The following is a 19,447-nucleotide window of genomic DNA, read 5'->3' on the forward strand; positions in this document are numbered from 1 at the left end:
ACAGCTGAAAGATGGCAACCAGGGCAGGAAGGGCAGGAAGGGCTAACAGCCCCGGGGCTACATACCCCCAGGGGCGCCCGACAGGGGTGGGGGAGAATTAGCACTCCGAACGGACGGACAACCAGGCAACGACCCATGCATCAGAAATGACGACAAGAGTTACACACATATGCGGCAACAACTGCAAAAACTCACAAGGCCTGAAGATCCACCAGGCCAAGATGTGGTGCGTCGCAGCCTGCGTTCATTGTTCATTGTCATTCATGTTCATTGTGTGGTGCGTTCATGGTAAACATTTCAATGAACACATTCTGAAGAGCAGCAGGCACAACACAACACTGAGACTTGAGCTGAAATATTGGTGATGCTGCCATTGGAAGCTCGCTACTTCACTCCTGTCTAACTCGCCTCAAAGCCACGCTGTAGGGGGCAGGTTGTTAAAACACCTTTCCATAGACGTTTTGAAAAATTGCATTTATTTCATAAACTAAAGCTCCTGTATTGCAAAAACCTCAGAGTGTGAGTGTGTGTGTGTGTGTGGTTACTTAGCAAGGTAATTAAGTCTTCTTACCAGCACTCTGTAGCATTGTGCATCAAGTCCTGTGTCTTCATCTGATCCATGTTAAAGTCCAGTTGAACGGCTGGGTGACTCATGAAGGCTTTAGAAAGAGTGTCATTAATGTAACCCTGCATGCAGCTGCAACGACAGCAAAAGGTGCATATTCAGGCATCGCTGAAATTAAGTTCTTTACATATTATAAGGTGTTTTTACCTGCTGAAATATGACTAACAGTGTATTTGTAGTTCCATTCGTACATGGGCCATAACGGTAACGGTAGACGAGGCGAGGAATGAAGTCTGATGTGACGCCAATGACCAGGCCATTTGCAATCACTGCCAACACGCCAATGGCTTCCAGCACTTTTGTCCAAACACCTACAAACACAAGAAAGTAAAATACACATTCAATGTCAGCACACACGTGTTTGTTTAAAAGGTTTCTGTGAGAAATGTCATGTGATGTAGGAGTTTGCAATGGTAACAAGATCCCTGCTTCTCTGTCTGATTGAAGGCGTTTGTGGTTTTTTTTTTATCTTTTCCAATCATTTTCCTATCTTTTTTTTAATCTTTTATAATTTCCTTGTGAGCGTCTTCCAGGTACTCCAGTTTCTTCCAGCCGTCCAAAAGCATGTGTGAAAGGCCCAAATATACCAGAGTAATATCACTGATGACCCATGAGGACAGTATTGAGCAAAGTAATCCCACTAATGTTTGCTTGTTTTTTTTTTTATTGTATTGGTTGGAAATACAATAGTGCACAAAAAAAGATATGATACATATCTCAATAATAATAACAATTTATTACAAAACGTCTAATAAACAACGAAAAAAATATGAAAGATAAATAAATAATAACAATAATGATAAAAAATTGTTATTTATAAAATGTTGCTTCTTTAAAATATCTCAAAAATTGGTTGAAAAGTGCAATAAATCAATGCACATTTGCGCATGTTCTGTAGCATTATTTAAAAAAAACCTTTTGACTGATGTATCAGAAATGTCTATGCGTTTACATGTATACACTGATATATACAGATGTAGGTATTTGAGTGTTGATCTGTGCATTTGCAAATGCATTTTCTGTCAAGTTAAACTGTGCTGCTCGTGTCTGTTTTTGGTACTTTTAAACTGTATTTCAATATCCTGTATTATTTTTGAAAATCTGTGCAATTAAAATATATTTGGTATTGTGCATTTCTATGGCCGTCCTCCCACCAATGGTGGCACTGTGGTGCTTAGGAATAAAATGACACCATTCATGGATGCTGCCATATTGAGACTTGTGAACAAATGACCAGTGATGGCAGTGTTGAGCAGTGTAGCTCATGTGTAACCACAGAAAACAACAAAGAAGAAATAGAAATAAGGATCCTGGATGTAGGAAATCTTCTTCTAACCTCTTAAAAATGGAGCCCACTTTACAGAGAAATCAACTCATACAAAAACAAAACTCACCTATGTCATTGGTCTTTCTGGGGATCAGCCGTCGTTCTAGACGAACCATCTTTATAGCGTCCAAGCGGATTTCAAAAATGTTATTGATGAGAGCCAGAAGCGGTGCAAGAGGAAACGCTGCCACGAATATGGTGGTAAAACTGAACTGAACCACTGGAAAGAGAGAAAAAATAAAACAGTCAAAAGCAATATAAAAGCATCTAAATGTCATCGTAATAATTCTGAATAAAAACACATGCTTCCTTTTGTACTCTAACTGAATCATTGAGAAAAAGACCATTTGTTTTTGACATATATACGCAGTGGGGAAGATAAGTAATTTGTAATTATAACTTTTCCCACTTACAAAGAATGGAGAGGTCTGTAATCTTCATAGGTGCACTTCAACTGAAAGACTTTTTAAATAGTTAATTTGCATTTCTGCATTAAATAGGTATTTGATCATCTACTAACCAGTAGGATTTCTGGCTCTCACAGTCCTGTTAGCTTTTCTCCACTCAGTACCTGTATTATTTGTACCTGTATAAGACACACCTGTCCACACACTCAATCAGACTCCAGCCTCTCCGCTGTGGACAAGACCTGAGAATTAGTCTCAATACAGGACAAAATTGCAGACCTGCACTGGGGTGTGATGGGTTATGGGAAATTAGTCAAGTAGGTCGATGTGTGTGTGTGTGTGTGTGTGTGTACATAGCTTCTTTACTTTTGTGTATATTTTTATGAACGCTTCCACAAGCACAGCAAATGGAAGCAAAAAGAGCAAGCTATATGTGTGTGTGGGTGTGTGTGTGTGTGTGTGTGTGTGTGTGTGTGTGTGTGTGTGTGTGTGTGTGTGTGTGTGTGTGTGTGTATGCATGTATGGATATGTACAAAACCTCTTTACTTTTGTGTATATTTTTGTTTTTATTGCTTTTGTTTTTTATTTTGTCCCGTTACTGTATTCGTTAAACATAGTTAGGATGATCCAGTTCCGCCTATGTACTTCTCTTCTGTTAATTTATTTATCTATTTCACTGTGAAAAAAATCAAAAATAAAGGGGTGAAACCTCGGTTCCTCCAGCTGACCCGTGGGCACTGGAGGAGGTGTGACAGGCAGAGATGCCAAGCAGGAAACTACCTGTATGTTTACTGCTACAGCTTTTAATCTGTTGTGTTTTTTAATAAATCAACTTTTTTCTCATTTGATTGTGCGCAAGGCAGCTTAGTTAGCTTAGGGAAAGACAACTAAATACACAATGTCCACGCACATCCCACCGTAATGTTCCTGTTACTGTGAACTCACCCATCTCCAGAAATTCATTGAAGAGGCTGAACGCATCACTATTGGCCAGGTGATAGTTACGCAACCAGTCTCGCAGTTTGCATATATCACACAGCTCAACATGTCCACGTGCATCTCGGCAGGTCTTCCTGTAACAGTAACCACACTTCCTCTCCAGCTTCTTCGCAGTGTTTTTGTTCAGGCAGCTTTTGAGCCAACTGGAAAACATGTAAATACAGGATATCACACACTGCACTACTCTATCAGTTTGTGGTGTTGACAGAATGATACCAACATCACCTACAATTCAACAAATTCACTACATGGATTTTCTCTTTTTTGTCTTTTCCAAAGTTATCTGCATCTGGGAATTCATAAAATTCACATAAAGGAAGAAATGAGACATTACTGATAACCCTGTTTTTTCCACTGATAAATATTATGGTCTTGTTCATGCATTTGATGACTGTTAAATCAGAGTCAATCACTTTTTCCTCACAAAATTAATACAAAATTGGGTGTGTGTCTGTGGATCTGAATAGTGGTGTTTCAGGAGAACTGTTGTTTCACAAAGAAGACAGTTTTGTTTTGATTTAAAGCTCAGACTATTTTCAATATGGATTTCACACATTTTCTTTGATTGTCTGCAGCTACGGAAGTCTCCTTCAACAGTCCCAAGACCGGATGGATGGATGGATGGATGGATGGATGGATGGATGGATGGATGGATGGATGGATGGATGGATGCTCCAGTTGTCACTGTATCTCCTTAGTTATTGTTTTCATTGGTGAGACATAATATAAATCACACACTGTGTGTTTATGTCCATAATGTAGATCAAGCTATAAGTGATGCTCAAGGACACATGAAGTTATTGAGACGTTGACATGTTTTGTCCTGGTTTTTCCTCCACTGCTTTTGTGAACTTTTATGTTCTAAAATTCACCTGAAAGTCAAATTCATAAATTGTTGAGTCACGTATCTTTACAAGAGATCTTCTTCCGGCTCTCGGCGAAGGCGGACGCTTCTCTCCTCTCTCCTCTCCCTCGTCTTCCCTGCTTGCTGCTCCCGTCCTGTACTGTCTCATGTCTGATCTAACAAGAGCCTCTCTTCACTCCCACATCGGAATTTAACTGCAAGCATGGGATTGATCAACTGGTCTCTCAATGCGATCGACCAAATTTTTACGACACGACGATCAGCAAAGGAGAGCCTGCATGTCCCGATGGGACGTTTTTGGCCATATACATGGATTCCTGGGGTTCCTGGAGGTTCCTGGAGGTTCCTGGAGGTCACTGTGTTTGGCCATTCTTTCCATGGAGGATGTGGAGGACCTCTACATATTGGGATTAACGATAGCAGGTATGCTGCTGATTGGAGCTGGCGGCTTTCTGATCTATCACAAAGTTGAGAAGACGCAGCAGCTGCATTGGGAAGGCTGCCTGTCGGTCTGTGCCGAGCTCTGAACGCTCAGACTCATGTGATAAACGAACGCAACAGTACACAAGTCACGACTCTTGAACATTTATGCGAAATTGGAACCATCTTGGAGAATTTTAAAAACTCTGCTGGAAATGCTAAAAAAAAAAATTGGGGGGCCACGATTTGGAGCAGCATGAAGACCAGAGACACTCAAGGTCGAAAGATAAAGCTGAATCACCTGAATGAAAACAAACCTAATCTACATTTGGGATTCCCACACACACACAGTCCTCGAGGCTCGTGTTTTGTCTTCAACTCTCCTGGATGTGAGCGTGGAATGAAGGCTCTGCCCCCCCGCCCTTCCTTCCCTTCTTCCCCTCCTCCCCCTCCCCCTCCCTGATACTTTGGCCCACTGGAATTCACCAGTACCTTTCACCCCCCTCCCCAACTCCAAGCAGAGGCTGTGGGGGGAGATATGGCTGCACGCCGAGACACCTCCTCCTAGCGGCGGGCTGAAAAACTACCCTCCCTATGACCAAAGTGCCTTGTCTTGAGATATGTTGTCTGTGCTAATGCTTCAATGTGCCTGAGGTGGATTTCGTCGTACCTGTTACAATGACAATAAATGCAATTCAATTCAGTTCAAATTAAACAGTGAACAAAGCCTACTCACGGTACAGTGAACTCGAAGATGTTGTTGAGAGTTTGCTTGAGCAACATGATCACAGCCATCTGAATGAAGAGGTCTGTCAGGCACCCACTAGGATGACACTAGAAAACAAGCACAACACAACAGTGTTCAGACAGCCATCCGGCATCCAGCCTGTATAATTGAACCAAGTGAATCGTTATACCTCTTCCAATCTAAATCCTGCAATCCGCACATACTTTCCTGGATGTCCATTTATCCTGTAACAAGACAGAATCACAGGATCAACTTCACAGCAGCTGCTGAATTCTCTCTCTCTGCCACATTGTATTATTATTTTTTATTCATTTATGATTTATAGTATTTCCCAAAAACAACTGAGTGTCACAATGAAGAGAGAAGACTGGAGCCTTCACACATTCTTAATATAGTCATGTGAAAAAAATGAGGACCCCCGACAAGCTTACATTTCTTTTGTTCTTTTACATATTTGGAAATAGGGATATTGAACATCAATTTTAACAATGCAGAGAATTTTGAATACTATACATAGACAATTAAAATGTTCTTTAAAATGTAAATAAATAAAAAAAGATATAGTTCTGGGGGGGAATAAATTAGGACACCCCCACATTTATTCCCACATCAGGTGTACATGATGAGAACATCGTAACAGAGCATTTTGAAGGAGGCTGGCCTTATTTAATCCTCAGAAATGTAGTTTGTTGTGCTCCTTCCTGACTGTTGAATGGAGAGTGAACACCATGGTGAGATCCAGAGAGCTGCATGAGGTCATCAGAAAGAAAATTGTAGCAGCCTCTGAATCTGCTAAGGGATTTAAAAAGATCTTAAAATAATTTGAAATAATCCATTGCACTGTCCGGAAAATAATCTACATTCCAAACATCTGCCAACATGCCCAGGTGTGGCTGTCCGAGCAAGTTCACCCCATTCAACCAGAACACAATATGCGAAAGAATCTCCAAAACCTTCAAATGTAGTGACGGGACTCCGCCACAGGAGGAACACCAGCTGTTGGTCTCCAGGGAATCCTAACCTTTTCTTCAGTTAGAGTCTGCCTTTTTGCTAAGATCACCTATTTAATGAGTAAAACAAGGTTATTTTTTGTTGTTTACCTGCTATTAAATCACTTTCTTTGCCAGAGATGACTAAAAACAAGATTAGACATCAATATGTGAAAATGTCTTGAAAAAGAACTGAACATTTAATGGAGTCTCCTAATTTTTTCACATGACTATCTCTGAAAAACATTGTGTTCTATGTCAGCTCCATGCTTTCTAAGTTACGGGCATTGCTAAAGCATGAGAACTTAAGAATGGTTGCATTTGAGCTGCATATGACAGTCACAGAGTACCTGCCCAGAAAAAATGCCACATAGAAGAGAGAGGAGAAGAGAGTGAAGAACTGGAACGTGAACATCTTGACTGTGAAGCTCCTCTCTGTAGCAGCAAGTGAGTTGGTCTTCTCTGAATACACACACACAAAAACACATATATGAATGTACAGGGAAGAACTACACACATTGATCTAGTTTATGAGGCAATAACAGAACTCAGTTTCAGCAAAAACATTTTCGCTTCCTGCCATTTATGCAGCTGTTCCTTGGCAGAGTGAAGTGGCTGGAGGCCTGGAGACGACAAGCTGTTGAACAACTGACCTGTGATATGACCACTATAATAAAGTACAATCTTTGAACCACGATCATTACTTCTATAAAACAAATGACTGGGAGTAGCAAGTCTTTTGTCTTTGAAAGTTAAGGGACGAACATTAAGAACTAACCTTTCATTCACTATCTAATATACTATGTGTGTGTGTGTGTGTGTGTGTGTGTGTGTGTGTGTGTGTATTACAGTATACTATTGTCACCTTGTTCATGTAATAGGTTTACCACTTTGTTTCTAGAAATATTCAAATTGTCAAAGTGGTGAACCTGCACTCTAACAAAATCCAGGCTTATGTTAGATGTTTATTAATTCATTAATCTACGTCTTTATTATTTTGCTGGTCTCATACCAACTGGAAAACACTTGGGATGATGTGTAAAAAGTATTCAAAATTATTGTATTCACATAAACAAACCAGACAATATTTTCAGTTAAGAAATAAAATATCTCATGTTGAATTGACCTGCAGCTAATTTATTGATAAAATCTTGTGAATATGGTCAGCTTTAAATAGTTTTTATACAAACTGTTTTACTGCGTTTAAGTGAGATTTTGATGTTTAAGTGAGATTTTGATGTTAGTGATGTTAGTGAAATTGTGACTGCTCCCAAACATTCTGTACACACCAACTTGTGCAACTGAGCTGTTCCCTGTTAACTTAATTGGTTGAAAAAGAAATTGAATTGAAAAAGAAGTCCTATTTTTGTGAAAAGGTCAAATGACTTACTTTCAACATGTACTCTATGCTGAATAATGAATAAAGTACTGCATTCTGTCTTATTCCCAACCTTTCAAGTAGGTATTGTGATCATACTATTGAAATGAATGCTGATATTTGGATCATAAGGCCATCTAAGTAAATAATCAAGTCAAATGGAACCAACCTATGTCACACAGCTTGAGCGACACCCATCTGTTGACCTGCAACAATGACATAGAAACACAAAGAGATGTACGAAACACGTGCAGACAAGAGCAGGGATCTGCTCATGTCTGTATAAAACATTAGTGTATCACAAGGTGACAGGAGAATTTCTTTAGCACTATATAACAAGAGGAAAGGTTACACACAAAGAACAGCAACTCCTATCTGAGGTACAAGAGGGATAGCACCTGATAGAGATAACACCTGATAACAAAATAGAACACCTGAAATGGAGGCCAGTGTGTGTGTGAGTGTGTGTGTGTGTGTGTGTGTGGTAATGTTAGTATTCTATTGAGTGTTGATGTATATGGTCACATTTTAAATGACTCCAGTCTAATAAAAATGTGTAAACATTATGGGAATCCACTCAGTAGGATATTAACAGAAAGGACCAACATTTTGTTACTGGTTTAAATTATTACTTGAAGTTGGTACTGAATTCATGTTTTTTTTCTTTATTTAATAGCCTACATTAATTGAAATACTAAAATTAAGATTAACATGAGGTGCAGTCATAGCATACATGCATATATGCCTTTTCATTCTGAATTGTGGTTTCATATTTATTTTTTAGCTGCTTCCAATGGAGGTGGGTCTATTGCAAAAACACATCATCAGTCAGGTACACCCTGAAAAAATAAATAAATAAATAAATAAATATAAAACATTGATTCAATGCAAGGGTGACTTTTCTAAGAGTTCTCTACACTGTTGCTTTACAAATATCATTTCGACATAAAATGTGCTCTGATGTGAGGCACGGGTCAATTCAGGAAGGAATTTCCACCACAAAAGACTTATGATATATGTCATCTCAAATCATTTCTGGGAGCTTCAGGTGGGAGGAGCCAGTAGAAACTCAGGGTTTCCTCTACTAAACCTGCTTCAGGTGGGAGGAGCCAGTAGAAACTCAGGGTTTCCTCTACTAAACCTGCTTCAGGTGGGAGGAGCCAGTAGAAACTCAGGGTTTCCCCTACTAAACCTGCTTCAGGTGAGAGGAGCCAGTAGAAACTCAGGGTTTCCTCTACTAAACCTGCTTCAGGTGGGAGGAAACAGAAGAAACTCAGAGTTTCCCCTACTAAACCTGCTTCAGGTGGGAGGAGCCAGTAGAAACTCAGGGTTTCCCCTACTAAACCTGCTTCAGGTGGGAGGAGCCAGTAGAAACTCAGGGTTTCCTCTACTAAACCTGCTTCAGGTGGGAGGAGTCAGTAGAAACTCAGGGTTTCCTCGAGAAAACCTGCTTCAGGTTGGAGTAACCAGTAGAAACTCAGGGTTTCCTCGAGAAAACCTGCTTCAGGTGGGAGGAGCCAGTAGAAACTCAGGGTTTCCCCTACTAAACCTGCTTCAGGTGGGAGGAACCAGTAGAAACTCAGGGTTTCCTCTACTAAACCTGCTTCAGGTGGGAGGAAACAGAAGAAACTCAGAGTTTCCCCTACTAAACCTGCTTCAGGTGGGAGGAGCCAGTAGAAACTCAGGGTTTCCTCTACTAAACCTGCTTCAGGTGGGAGGAGCCAGTAGAAACTCAGGGTTTCCCCTACTAAACCTGCTTCAGGTGAGAGGAGCCAGTAGAAACTCAGGGTTTCCTCTACTAAACCTGCTTCAGGTGGGAGGAAACAGAAGAAACTCAGAGTTTCCCCTACTAAACCTGCTTCAGGTGGGAGGAGCCAGTAGAAACTCAGGGTTTCCCCTACTAAACCTGCTTCAGGTGGGAGGAGCCAGTAGAAACTCAGGGTTTCCTCTACTAAACCTGCTTCAGGTGGGAGGAGTCAGTAGAAACTCAGGGTTTCCTCGAGAAAACCTGCTTCAGGTTGGAGTAACCAGTAGAAACTCAGGGTTTCCTCGAGAAAACCTGCTTCAGGTGGGAGGAGCCAGTAGAAACTCAGGGTTTCCCCTACTAAACCTGCTTCAGGTGGGAGGAACCAGTAGAAACTCAGGGTTTCCTCTACTAAACCTGCTTCAGGTGGGAGGAAACAGAAGAAACTCAGAGTTTCCCCTACTAAACCTGCTTCAGGTGGGAGGAGCCAGTAGAAACTCAGGGTTTCCTCTACTAAACCTGCTTCAGGTGGGAGGAGCCAGTAGAAACTCAGGGTTTCCCCTACTAAACCTGCTTCAGGTGAGAGGAGCCAGTAGAAACTCAGGGTTTCCTCTACTAAACCTGCTTCAGGTGGGAGGAAACAGAAGAAACTCAGAGTTTCCCCTACTAAACCTGCTTCAGGTGGGAGGAGCCAGTAGAAACTCAGGGTTTCCCCTACTAAACCTGCTTCAGGTGGGAGGAGCCAGTAGAAACTCAGGGTTTCCTCTACTAAACCTGCTTCAGGTGGGAGGAGTCAGTAGAAACTCAGGGTTTCCTCGAGAAAACCTGCTTCAGGTTGGAGTAACCAGTAGAAACTCAGGGTTTCCTCGAGAAAACCTGCTTCAGGTGGGAGGAGCCAGTAGAAACTCAGGGTTTCCCCTACTAAACCTGCTTCAGGTGGGAGGAACCAGTAGAAACTCAGGGTTTCCTCTACTAAACCTGCTTCAGGTGGGAGGAAACAGAAGAAACTCAGAGTTTCCCCTACTAAACCTGCTTCAGGTGGGAGGAGCCAGTAGAAACTCAGGGTTTCCTCTACTAAACCTGCTTCAGGTGGGAGGAGCCAGTTGAAACTCAGGGTTTCTTCTACTAAACCTGCTTCAGGTGGGAGGAGACAATAGAAACTCAGGGTTTCCTCTACTAAACCTGCTTCAAGTGGGCGGAGACAATAGAAACACAGGGTTTCCTCTAATAAACCTGCTTCAGGTGGGAAGAGCCAGTAGAAACTCAGGGTTTCCTCTACTAAACCTGCTTCAGGTGGGAAGAGCCAGTAGAAACTCAGAGTTTCCTCTACTAAACCTGCTTCAGGTGGGAGGAGCCAGTAGAAACTCAGGGTTCCTTCTACTTAACCTGCGTCAGGTGGGAGGAACCAGTAGAAACTCAGGGTTTCCTCTCCTAAACCTGCTTCAGGTGGGAGGAACCAGTAGAAACTCAGGGTTTCCTCTACTAAACCTGCTTCAGGTAGGAGGAACCAGTACAAACTCAGGGTTTCCTCTCCTAAACCTGCTTCAGGTGGGAGGAACCAGTAGAAACTCAGGGTTTCCTCTACTAAACCTGCTTCAAGTGGGCGGAGATAGTAGAAACTCAGAGTTTCCTCTACTAAACCTGCTTCAGGTGGGAGAAACGAGTTAAAACTCAGGGTTTCCTCAACTAAACCTTCCAGCGAGCAGGTTCAGTTCACAGTCTGTTACTGTGGTGACTGACCCTGAGCTTAATCCAGCTCTCTTTCTGGAACTGAGAACTCAAGAGTTTTGCTCATTCCAGGGTTACCGTACTCTGAGTTTTCACATAACCTGCTTTCTGGTGTGTTTGTCCTGTGTTGTAGTTGTAGTTTAGCCCTCTGGTCCCCCAATAAAACTAGTCTGCAGCTGAAAACAGATCGACTCCACTGCTGCAGGACAACTATGTTTATTTGACACCCAACACAATATAAACTATTCCAGCAGCAATCTAAAATAAAAAATAAATAAAAACCCTACTCTGAGAGTTCAAGTATATAAAGCAGCTGCTGAATATTTGGAAACAGTTTACACGACATGTGTATGTACCGTTTTTGTTTTTTTCCCCCCACAAAAATAAGGTTCCTGATTTTAGAGTGCAGACATTCTGAGGTTTGTGAGACTGAGCAGAGTTCAGTTTTCACTCTTATTTGCACCATTACTCTTTTCCTCGTTACTTGTTTAGCACCTTGAGAATTACAAATGTAAATTGCAATACAAATAAAATGCATTAATATCATTATTAATATATTTGTGTTGTTTTTGAAACCTCATATTCACAACTCCTCAATTGCCATTTCATCGCAATACCTGAATTTCACTGGTATTCTTTAAATGTACAATAAATAAATGAATAAAGTTTGAAAACAAAAACGCTTGTGGAAATACAAAGAAAGACACAAACCGCTGCAGTGTGCATGAGCCACACAGAAAGACAAACATAAAAACTAGCAGGAACAAACAAGGCTCAACAATTCTTCCTCACATCCAAATAAATATCTAATTTATGTGCAATTACTCATTTTGACTTCACTTCTTACTTGATCTGAAGAATTGGTCACTGCTGAACCCTGGTACTGCTGCCATTTCCTTTGACTAAACCACGACATTATGTTCTGCTATAAGCTTTTTGCCCTCTAATTCACCACCAAATACTGAAACATCTTCACTGACTTGGATGTAAAACGGATGTTCCTGTGTCTAACTGTAACTCTGCCTGAGCCACAGAAGTAGTAGTAGTACCTGTACACATTCTAACATGATCTACACACCTGGTTTATACAAAGTTTAACCAGGCAGCCAATCAATTTGACTTCACTTGATGTGTATTAAAATTCAGTCAGTGTGAAGGTGTTTAATAGACTTTGGAAGCAGGGTCAAGTGACCTATTAATCTCAGCCCTTTCAAAAATATGGTGAGTTTCACAGTGAAAATAGTGCAGATTATTTGATTTATTTGAAACATTTCCTGATAGGCGAGTTGAAGTTTCCATACCCGGGTCATGATCTGAATGGTGACATAGTGCAGCACAGCGCCGAGCATCACAGCCACAGTGTTGGCGTGGTCTTTCAAAAAATCCCATTGACATTCAGACAATAGCGGGGCAGCCACCACTCGAAACACCACCAGAGCATGGGCCAAACCCACTATCAGCATTAACTGCAACAAAACAGCGTGGATTATTTTATCTTTGTATGATAGTTAGTAAATATTTGTTGTAAGTGGAGACAACCTGAAAATAGACAACATAATAAAGAACACAAAATGAACAAAACACAAGAAATCAGAACACACACACACACACACACACACACACACACACACACACACACACACACACACACACACACACACACACACACACACACACACACACACACACACACACACACACACACACACACACACACACACACACACACACACACACACACACACACACGGCTCAGACTATATGAACTACCGGTATATGAAGTCTAAAACTATATCAGCTCAAGAGTTCATATAGTCTTAAATGGAGCCTGACAAGGTACATTTCTTTCACATTTGATTTAGAAACCACATCGTTATGAGAGCTTAGACATATTCAAACTATTTTCAACAAAGGATCAGGTTTTCCCATCATATTTTCTCTGACTTCCATTTTGAAATAATTTCTAGAGATCAGCATGTAACTTACCATGAGTGTGACCAGGATCAGGACGACAGTATTGCGCAAGTACGAATGTCTAAACTGTTTAGGTTTACAGTTTGGATCATTGACTAGTTCCATAATCAGCTCTTCCTGTTGACAGACAGACAAACACATAAGCGAATATTGATGGTTTAATCAAAAATCTTTCAAATCTGTTTTGGTTTCTCCGCATGTCAATCTTCCTGGAGGCGGAGCTTCTCCTGCTCTGTGACATCAGCAGGGTGGTGCTGTGTCATCAAATAGAATCAAGGTGTTGAGCCCCCCCACCAGTTAGAACAGAGAAAGATCACTGTGAACTCAAGCTGGAGGGAATCAATGAAAAAAACACTTTGGGGGTGTATATGAACCCCAAATAACACTTTTATGATGTTTAAAGCACAGAAAAGCTGATTTAGTATAATATGGGACCTTTAAGTTGAGAATGAAAACGTTTGTTAATCCAGCATCTATTTAATTTTCTGACCAGAGTTACACAAATGAGTCTTTTGAAGAAACATTACATCTGCATTTAGGTTTTTGATATGTTCCATAATTTTCATGTGATTGATTGTAGCGTTTAGCCCACCAGTATTTAATGAATAATCTTCACAGCTCGTCCACCAGCAGCACCCCTGTTAGTTAAGCTAGCCAAGAGGCCCCCAGTGGATGAGGCTTTAAAGTCGGCTGCGAGGCTAGCTTTGTGCGCCTCTCGCATGGCGACCATGCCAGTTAGCGCTGTGTCCCTAGTCATGGAATCCTTGTCCTCACAATTGAAGTTTGGGGGCGCGAGTCTTAAACGTCTCTTTAAATCAGACAGCCGCACAATTTCAAACAGGGAAACCTCGTAAAGTTCGGATTTGCTCAGAAAAATAAGCTGGGGGACTCTGAGGAGCAGCAACAGAAGCTGATCCAGGTTTGTGGCGGCTTCTGTCTGAAGGTAATGTCGATGAACTGTATTATTGATATTCAGCACTAGGTTGTATATGATGGTGCTGAGGACTGGATCTCTGGTAGTCTGGACCATTTTTTTTTCTAATTCTGATGGTCATGCCTGATTGGTGTCAATTATTGGAAGAAGCTGTAGTTCAAACAAGTGTGGAATGTCTTAATTTTGAACATTTTCATTTGTCGATGAGAAGTTGAACGAGATAAAGCAAACATACTGTCACTAATAAAAGAGATTTGGCCAAACAAAGTTAATTCCAACATTACTAAAACAGTTATGAATATTCAGATTCACATTTTCGTCAAGTCAGTGACACAACACGGCCTGTCAGAGAAAAAGAAGACTGTACCTCCTCCTCACACCAGTCGTAGACTTTCCATTGTGAAACGTGTCTGGCTCGGTGTCTCTTCCAAAGCTCAAGGAACAGTGTGGCTGAAAAGTCAGAGAAAGTATATCCAATACAACAATTCAGTTTACAGCCAACAGATGTTGAGCTCCAATACACAACTGATGAGAAACTCACCCCAAATTGCCATGAACATCGCAAAAGCCACTGTCCCCTCGTTGTCAAACAAGTGGCTGACCTGTTTGGATACAAGCACACCATATGTCAATGTCGTGGCCAAGTCACTGCTTTCCAAGTCTAAAGTAAGTCTCAAGTCTTTGTATTCAAGTCCCAAATCAAGACAGGTAAATCAGAGTCAAGTCCAAATGAAGACCCTCAGGATGGTGTTGCAGGCTGTTCAGTAAACAGGGTGCAGATCTCTTTGACAGTAATATGAGTAGGGTTACGCCAGCGATCATTAACAAGCATGGCGGTCTCATCCTTCTATCTCAACGCAATTGCAATCAGCCGAGACCATCTGAAAACTGTCTGATGGTAACGTTCTATTCGGGAATGTTGTAGTGCAGCCATGTCTCAGTGAAGTACATTAAATTACACTCCCGGTACTCCCTCTGACTCTTGGTCAGTCCTAACAGCTCATTCATGTAATCTGCCAGCAATGTTACATTCCCCACAACTAGTGAAGGGCGACACTGCAGAAAACTCAGCTTTTGTTTTCTCAGTTGTTGCAATGTTCCCGCTCTGCATGTCCCCGGGGTTTTATTCCTCCTCTGGGAGGTTCCAAGCTGTGACAGAGTTTCACCAGCCTCAGGGGGACCCTGTGTTCTTCCCTTGTGGGAACAAGCTGGCCAGTCATTGGGACATGTACAATGATAGGGTGGCCAAACAGTCACAAAAAAAACGGTGATATCACAAAAGCCCCGTTTCCACCGCACAAAAAGTGCCGGCCTAGACCGGTCTAAACCGCTCCGGTTCGCGTGTCACCACAGGAATGCAGTCTAAACCGCTCCAGACCGCTCCAAAGGTGGTCGCTTTTCCGCTCCCCTTCCGTTGGGCTACCAGGACCATGGAACGGGTCTGAGGTTGTGGAGCTGTCTGCTGATTGGTCAGTGATTTACTACACGCCCTCAATATTTGAATGTGTCAGCTGGATGAATCCTCTGCTGTCAGTGTGGTCAGCTTTGCAGCTTTTTATTCCTTTTCTTTTCTTTGCTGCTCAACTTTAGTGTTTGTGGTGAAAGAGCGACTTGAGGCAGGGGGAGACCGGGGCTAAGGACTTTGCATCGCGTTGGAGTTTTCTGTTTGCAGCATAGTGCTCGCCGTGGCGTGGATGCGCGTCCGGGACACGGGAGCCTTGAGCTTTGGGCTCCGGCGCTGATCGCGCTCCGGCAGCTCCGCTTCCCAGAGGCGGTCAGCGTTCTGTTCAGCCGCGGTCAGTGGCGCTATATCGCGGGGACGGACCGCGGTAGCGATGAAGAGGAGCTCAGAGCTCGGCGCCTCCGTGTTCCGGCGCTGTGCTGCCGGACCGCGATCAGCGCCGGAGTGGAGTGGCTGCTCCTGCGTTTGAGCAGAAAGCTCCAGACTCCCGTGTCTGTGCCTCAGCCAACCAGGACGAACACTCCGGCGACTTGCCCCGCACCCGAGCAGTCGCCGGAGCGTTCGCGCTCTCAGAACAAAAACGGAAGTTGCGGCTGCAAAAAATAACCGCTGCAAAAAATACGGGTTTTTTTGCCGCTGCAAACAGTTAACTAAACAACAAGTGCAAAGTGGAGGATGTAAACAACAACAGAGGATTCATAAGATGTAGATCTGACGACTTTCTTTTCTGTTGTAATGTCACATATCTGCGGAGCTCATAAGCCCCGCCCACTTTTTAAGCTCCTCTTTGCGGTGGAAACAGATACCGGACCGAGTTCCGGCTTCGCTTTGCCGTACCGCTCCGCTCCGTCCCTGCACTTTTGTGTGGTGGAAACAGGGCAATAGACGCACATCATGTGGCCTCACATGACATCCATGCAATGTCCTGGTAATTCCTACCAAGAACTTTAATTGTAAAGCCACAACTGGACACCAGTTTTAGCTCAGTGGGGGAGAAAAGTAGGCTCCTATAATGATAAGCCAGGTGAAAATAAATACATGCATTAAACAAATGCTAATTAATTATAAAAAAGACAATTTATTTCAATACTGAGAACTGTATTTCAAAAATCTTATTGACTACAAACAGTGAAAATTAAATCAATATATTTAGAATATATCAATATATCAGAAACTGTGAAGGAGAGAAATCTTATTGGCACATCACTACATTTAATAAGAGTTTCCTTCACAACAAAATGTCCTGATATTCAAAATGCCAAAGCTTTACTGTTGAACAGGTGAAGTATTTGGTGTTTTACCTTTGCATAGGAGCAGGTGTCTGAAAGCTTCCACACTTTACACGTCTTGTCACAGCGAGGACACATTATGATGTCGGACTGACAAACTTCTTTGCTAGGTCCCATGCACAAACAAACAAACAAACAAACAAAAACAAAGTTCAGATAATGAATTAGCTGTCAGCAGGCCAGCATCTGTTTCCAAATTATATGTCTTGAACAGGGTTGAGTTGTAACGGATTACATGTAACGGCAATACGTAATTAAGATACACTTTTTTTTTTACTGTAATCCATTACAATACATAAAAAATGTGTAATCTTGTTACAGGTATATTGGATAAAAACTAGGATTACTGAGTGGGATTACAATAGAAAATCAGATGGAATAAACTTGAAATTCAGCTGTCACATAATCCGTCCACTGGCATTGCAACACTTCCTGACGCTTTCAGGTAACAACACACTGTTGTTACCTGGCCGGCACTGACGCGTTGCCATGGATACTGTAGCCAGTTGCTCTTGTCACGGCTGCTCCCGGGGAAAGAAACGTATTTTCTATCTGAAAACTCCAACATCACTGTTTTAAAGTGGGAGGAGCCTCTTCACCTCTCTGTACAATGCTAATGACGCCTCCAGCAGTGAAAGTGTTGTGAACGTCTCACCTGAAGAAACATCTGGTAGATAAAACCTGCTGACTTTACTGAAACACACCTGGACTCTGTCAACTAGTTTTATTAGCTCATAACCTGCTAGTAACCTGCCAATACCAACTAGTTTTATTAGCTCATAACCTGTCAGTAACCTGCCAATACCAACTAGTTTTAATAGCTCATAACCTGCCAGTAACCTGCCAATACCAACTAGTTTTATTAGCTCATAACCTGCTAGTAACCTGCCAATACCAACTAGTTTAATTAGCTCATAACCTGTCAGTAACCTGCCAATACCAACTAGTTTTATTAGCTCATAACCTGCCAGTAACCTGCCAATACCAACTAGTTTTATTAGCTCATAACCTGTCAGTAACCTGCCAATACCAACTAGTTTTATTAGCTCATAACCTGTCAGTAACCTGCCAATACCAACTAGTTTTATTAGCTCATAACCTGTCAGTAACCTGCCAATACCAACTAGTTTTATTAGCTCATAACCTGCCAGTAACCTGCCAATACCAACTAGTTTTATTAGCTCATAACCTGTCAGTAACCTGCCAATACCAACTAGTTTTATTAGCTCATAACCTGTCAGTAACCTGCCAATACCAACTAGTTTTATTAGCTCATAACCTGTCAGTAACCTGCCAATACCAACTAGTTTTATTAGCTCATAACCTGTCAGTAACCTGCCAATACCAACTAGTTTTATTAGCTCATAACCTGTCAGTAACCTGCCAATACCAACTAGTTTTATTAGCTCATAACCTGCCAGTAACCTGCCAATACCAACTAGTGTTATTAGCTCATAACCTGTCAGTAACCTGCCAATACCAACTAGTTTTATTAGCTCATAACCTGCCAGTAACCTGCCAATACCAACTAGTTTTATTAGCTCATAACCTGTCAGTAACCTGCCAATACCAACTAGTTTTATTAGCTCATAACCTGTCAGTAACCTGCCAATACCAACTAGTTTTATTAGCTCATAACCTGTCAGTAACCTGCCAATACCAACTAGTTTTATTAGCTCATAACCTGCCAGTAACCTGCCAATACCAACTAGTGTTATTAGCTCATAACCTGCCAGTAACCTGCCAATACCAACTAGTTTTATTAGCTCATAACCTGCCAGTAACCTGCCAATACCAACTAGTTTTATTAGCTCATAACCTGTCAGTAACCTGCCAATACCAACTAGTTTTATTAGCTCATAACCTGCCAGTAACCTGCCAATACCAACTAGTTTTATTAGCTCATAACCTGCCAGTAACCTGCCAATACCAACTAGTTTTATTAGCTCATAACCTGTCAGTAACCTGCCAATACCAACTAGTTTTAATAGCTCATAACCTGCCAGTAACCTGCCAATACCAACTAGTTTTAATAGCTCATAACCTGCCAGTAACCTGCCAATACCAACTAGTTTTATTAGCTCATAACCTGCCAGTAACCTGCCAATACCAACTAGTTTAATTAGCTCATAACCTGTCAGTAACCTGCCAATACCAACTAGTTTTATTAGCTCATAACCTGCCAGTAACCTGCCAATACCAACTAGTTTTATTAGCTCATAACCTGTCAGTAACCTGCCAATACCAACTAGTTTTATTAGCTCATAACCTGTCAGTAACCTGCCAATACCAACTAGTTTTATTAGCTCATAACCTGTCAGTAACCTGCCAATACCAACTAGTTTTATTAGCTCATAACCTGCCAGTAACCTGCCAATACCAACTAGTTTTATTAGCTCATAACCTGTCAGTAACCTGCCAATACCAACTAGTTTTATTAGCTCATAACCTGCCAGTAACCTGCCAATACCAACTAGTGTTATTAGCTCATAACCTGTCAGTAACCTGCCAATACCAACTAGTTTTATTAGCTCATAACCTGCCAGTAACCTGCCAAT

The 19,447-nt window shown here is 41.8% G+C and overlaps 1 protein-coding gene across 3 annotated transcripts in view; it reads right to left on the bottom strand.

The window, feature by feature from the left end:
- Positions 1-19,447, bottom strand: part of LOC308133072 (anoctamin-9-like) — a 60,055-nt gene that overhangs the window by 23,320 nt on the left and 17,288 nt on the right. Inside the window, exons 9-21 of one of the 3 annotated variants that reach the window (XR_013936720.1) lie at positions 16,902-16,995; positions 14,680-14,740; positions 14,506-14,588; positions 13,217-13,321; positions 12,532-12,696; positions 7,928-7,964; positions 6,731-6,842; positions 5,561-5,615; positions 5,380-5,477; positions 3,305-3,501; positions 2,020-2,172; positions 773-936; positions 572-697 (exon numbers count right to left, since the gene is read on the bottom strand). Coding sequence is in view for 2 of the 3 variants with exons in the window: in XM_080500342.1 (XP_080356468.1) it covers positions 572-697; positions 792-936; positions 2,020-2,172; positions 3,305-3,501; positions 5,380-5,477; positions 5,561-5,615; positions 6,731-6,842; positions 7,928-7,964; positions 12,532-12,696; positions 13,217-13,321; positions 14,506-14,588; positions 14,680-14,740; positions 16,902-16,995 (1,431 nt within the window). In the remaining variant the exon portion in view is untranslated. Of the gene's footprint in view, positions 1-571; positions 698-772; positions 937-2,019; positions 2,173-3,304; positions 3,502-5,379; positions 5,478-5,560; positions 5,616-6,730; positions 6,843-7,927; positions 7,965-12,531; positions 12,697-13,216; positions 13,322-14,505; positions 14,589-14,679; positions 14,741-16,901; positions 16,996-19,447 lie in introns of those variants that run through there. The other 2 variants (XM_080500342.1, XM_080500343.1) reach the window with 2 other exon arrangements.

Source organism: Blennius ocellaris (genome assembly GCF_963422515.1).
Source record: "Blennius ocellaris genome assembly, chromosome: 1".
NCBI lineage: Eukaryota > Metazoa > Chordata > Actinopteri > Blenniiformes > Blenniidae > Blennius > Blennius ocellaris.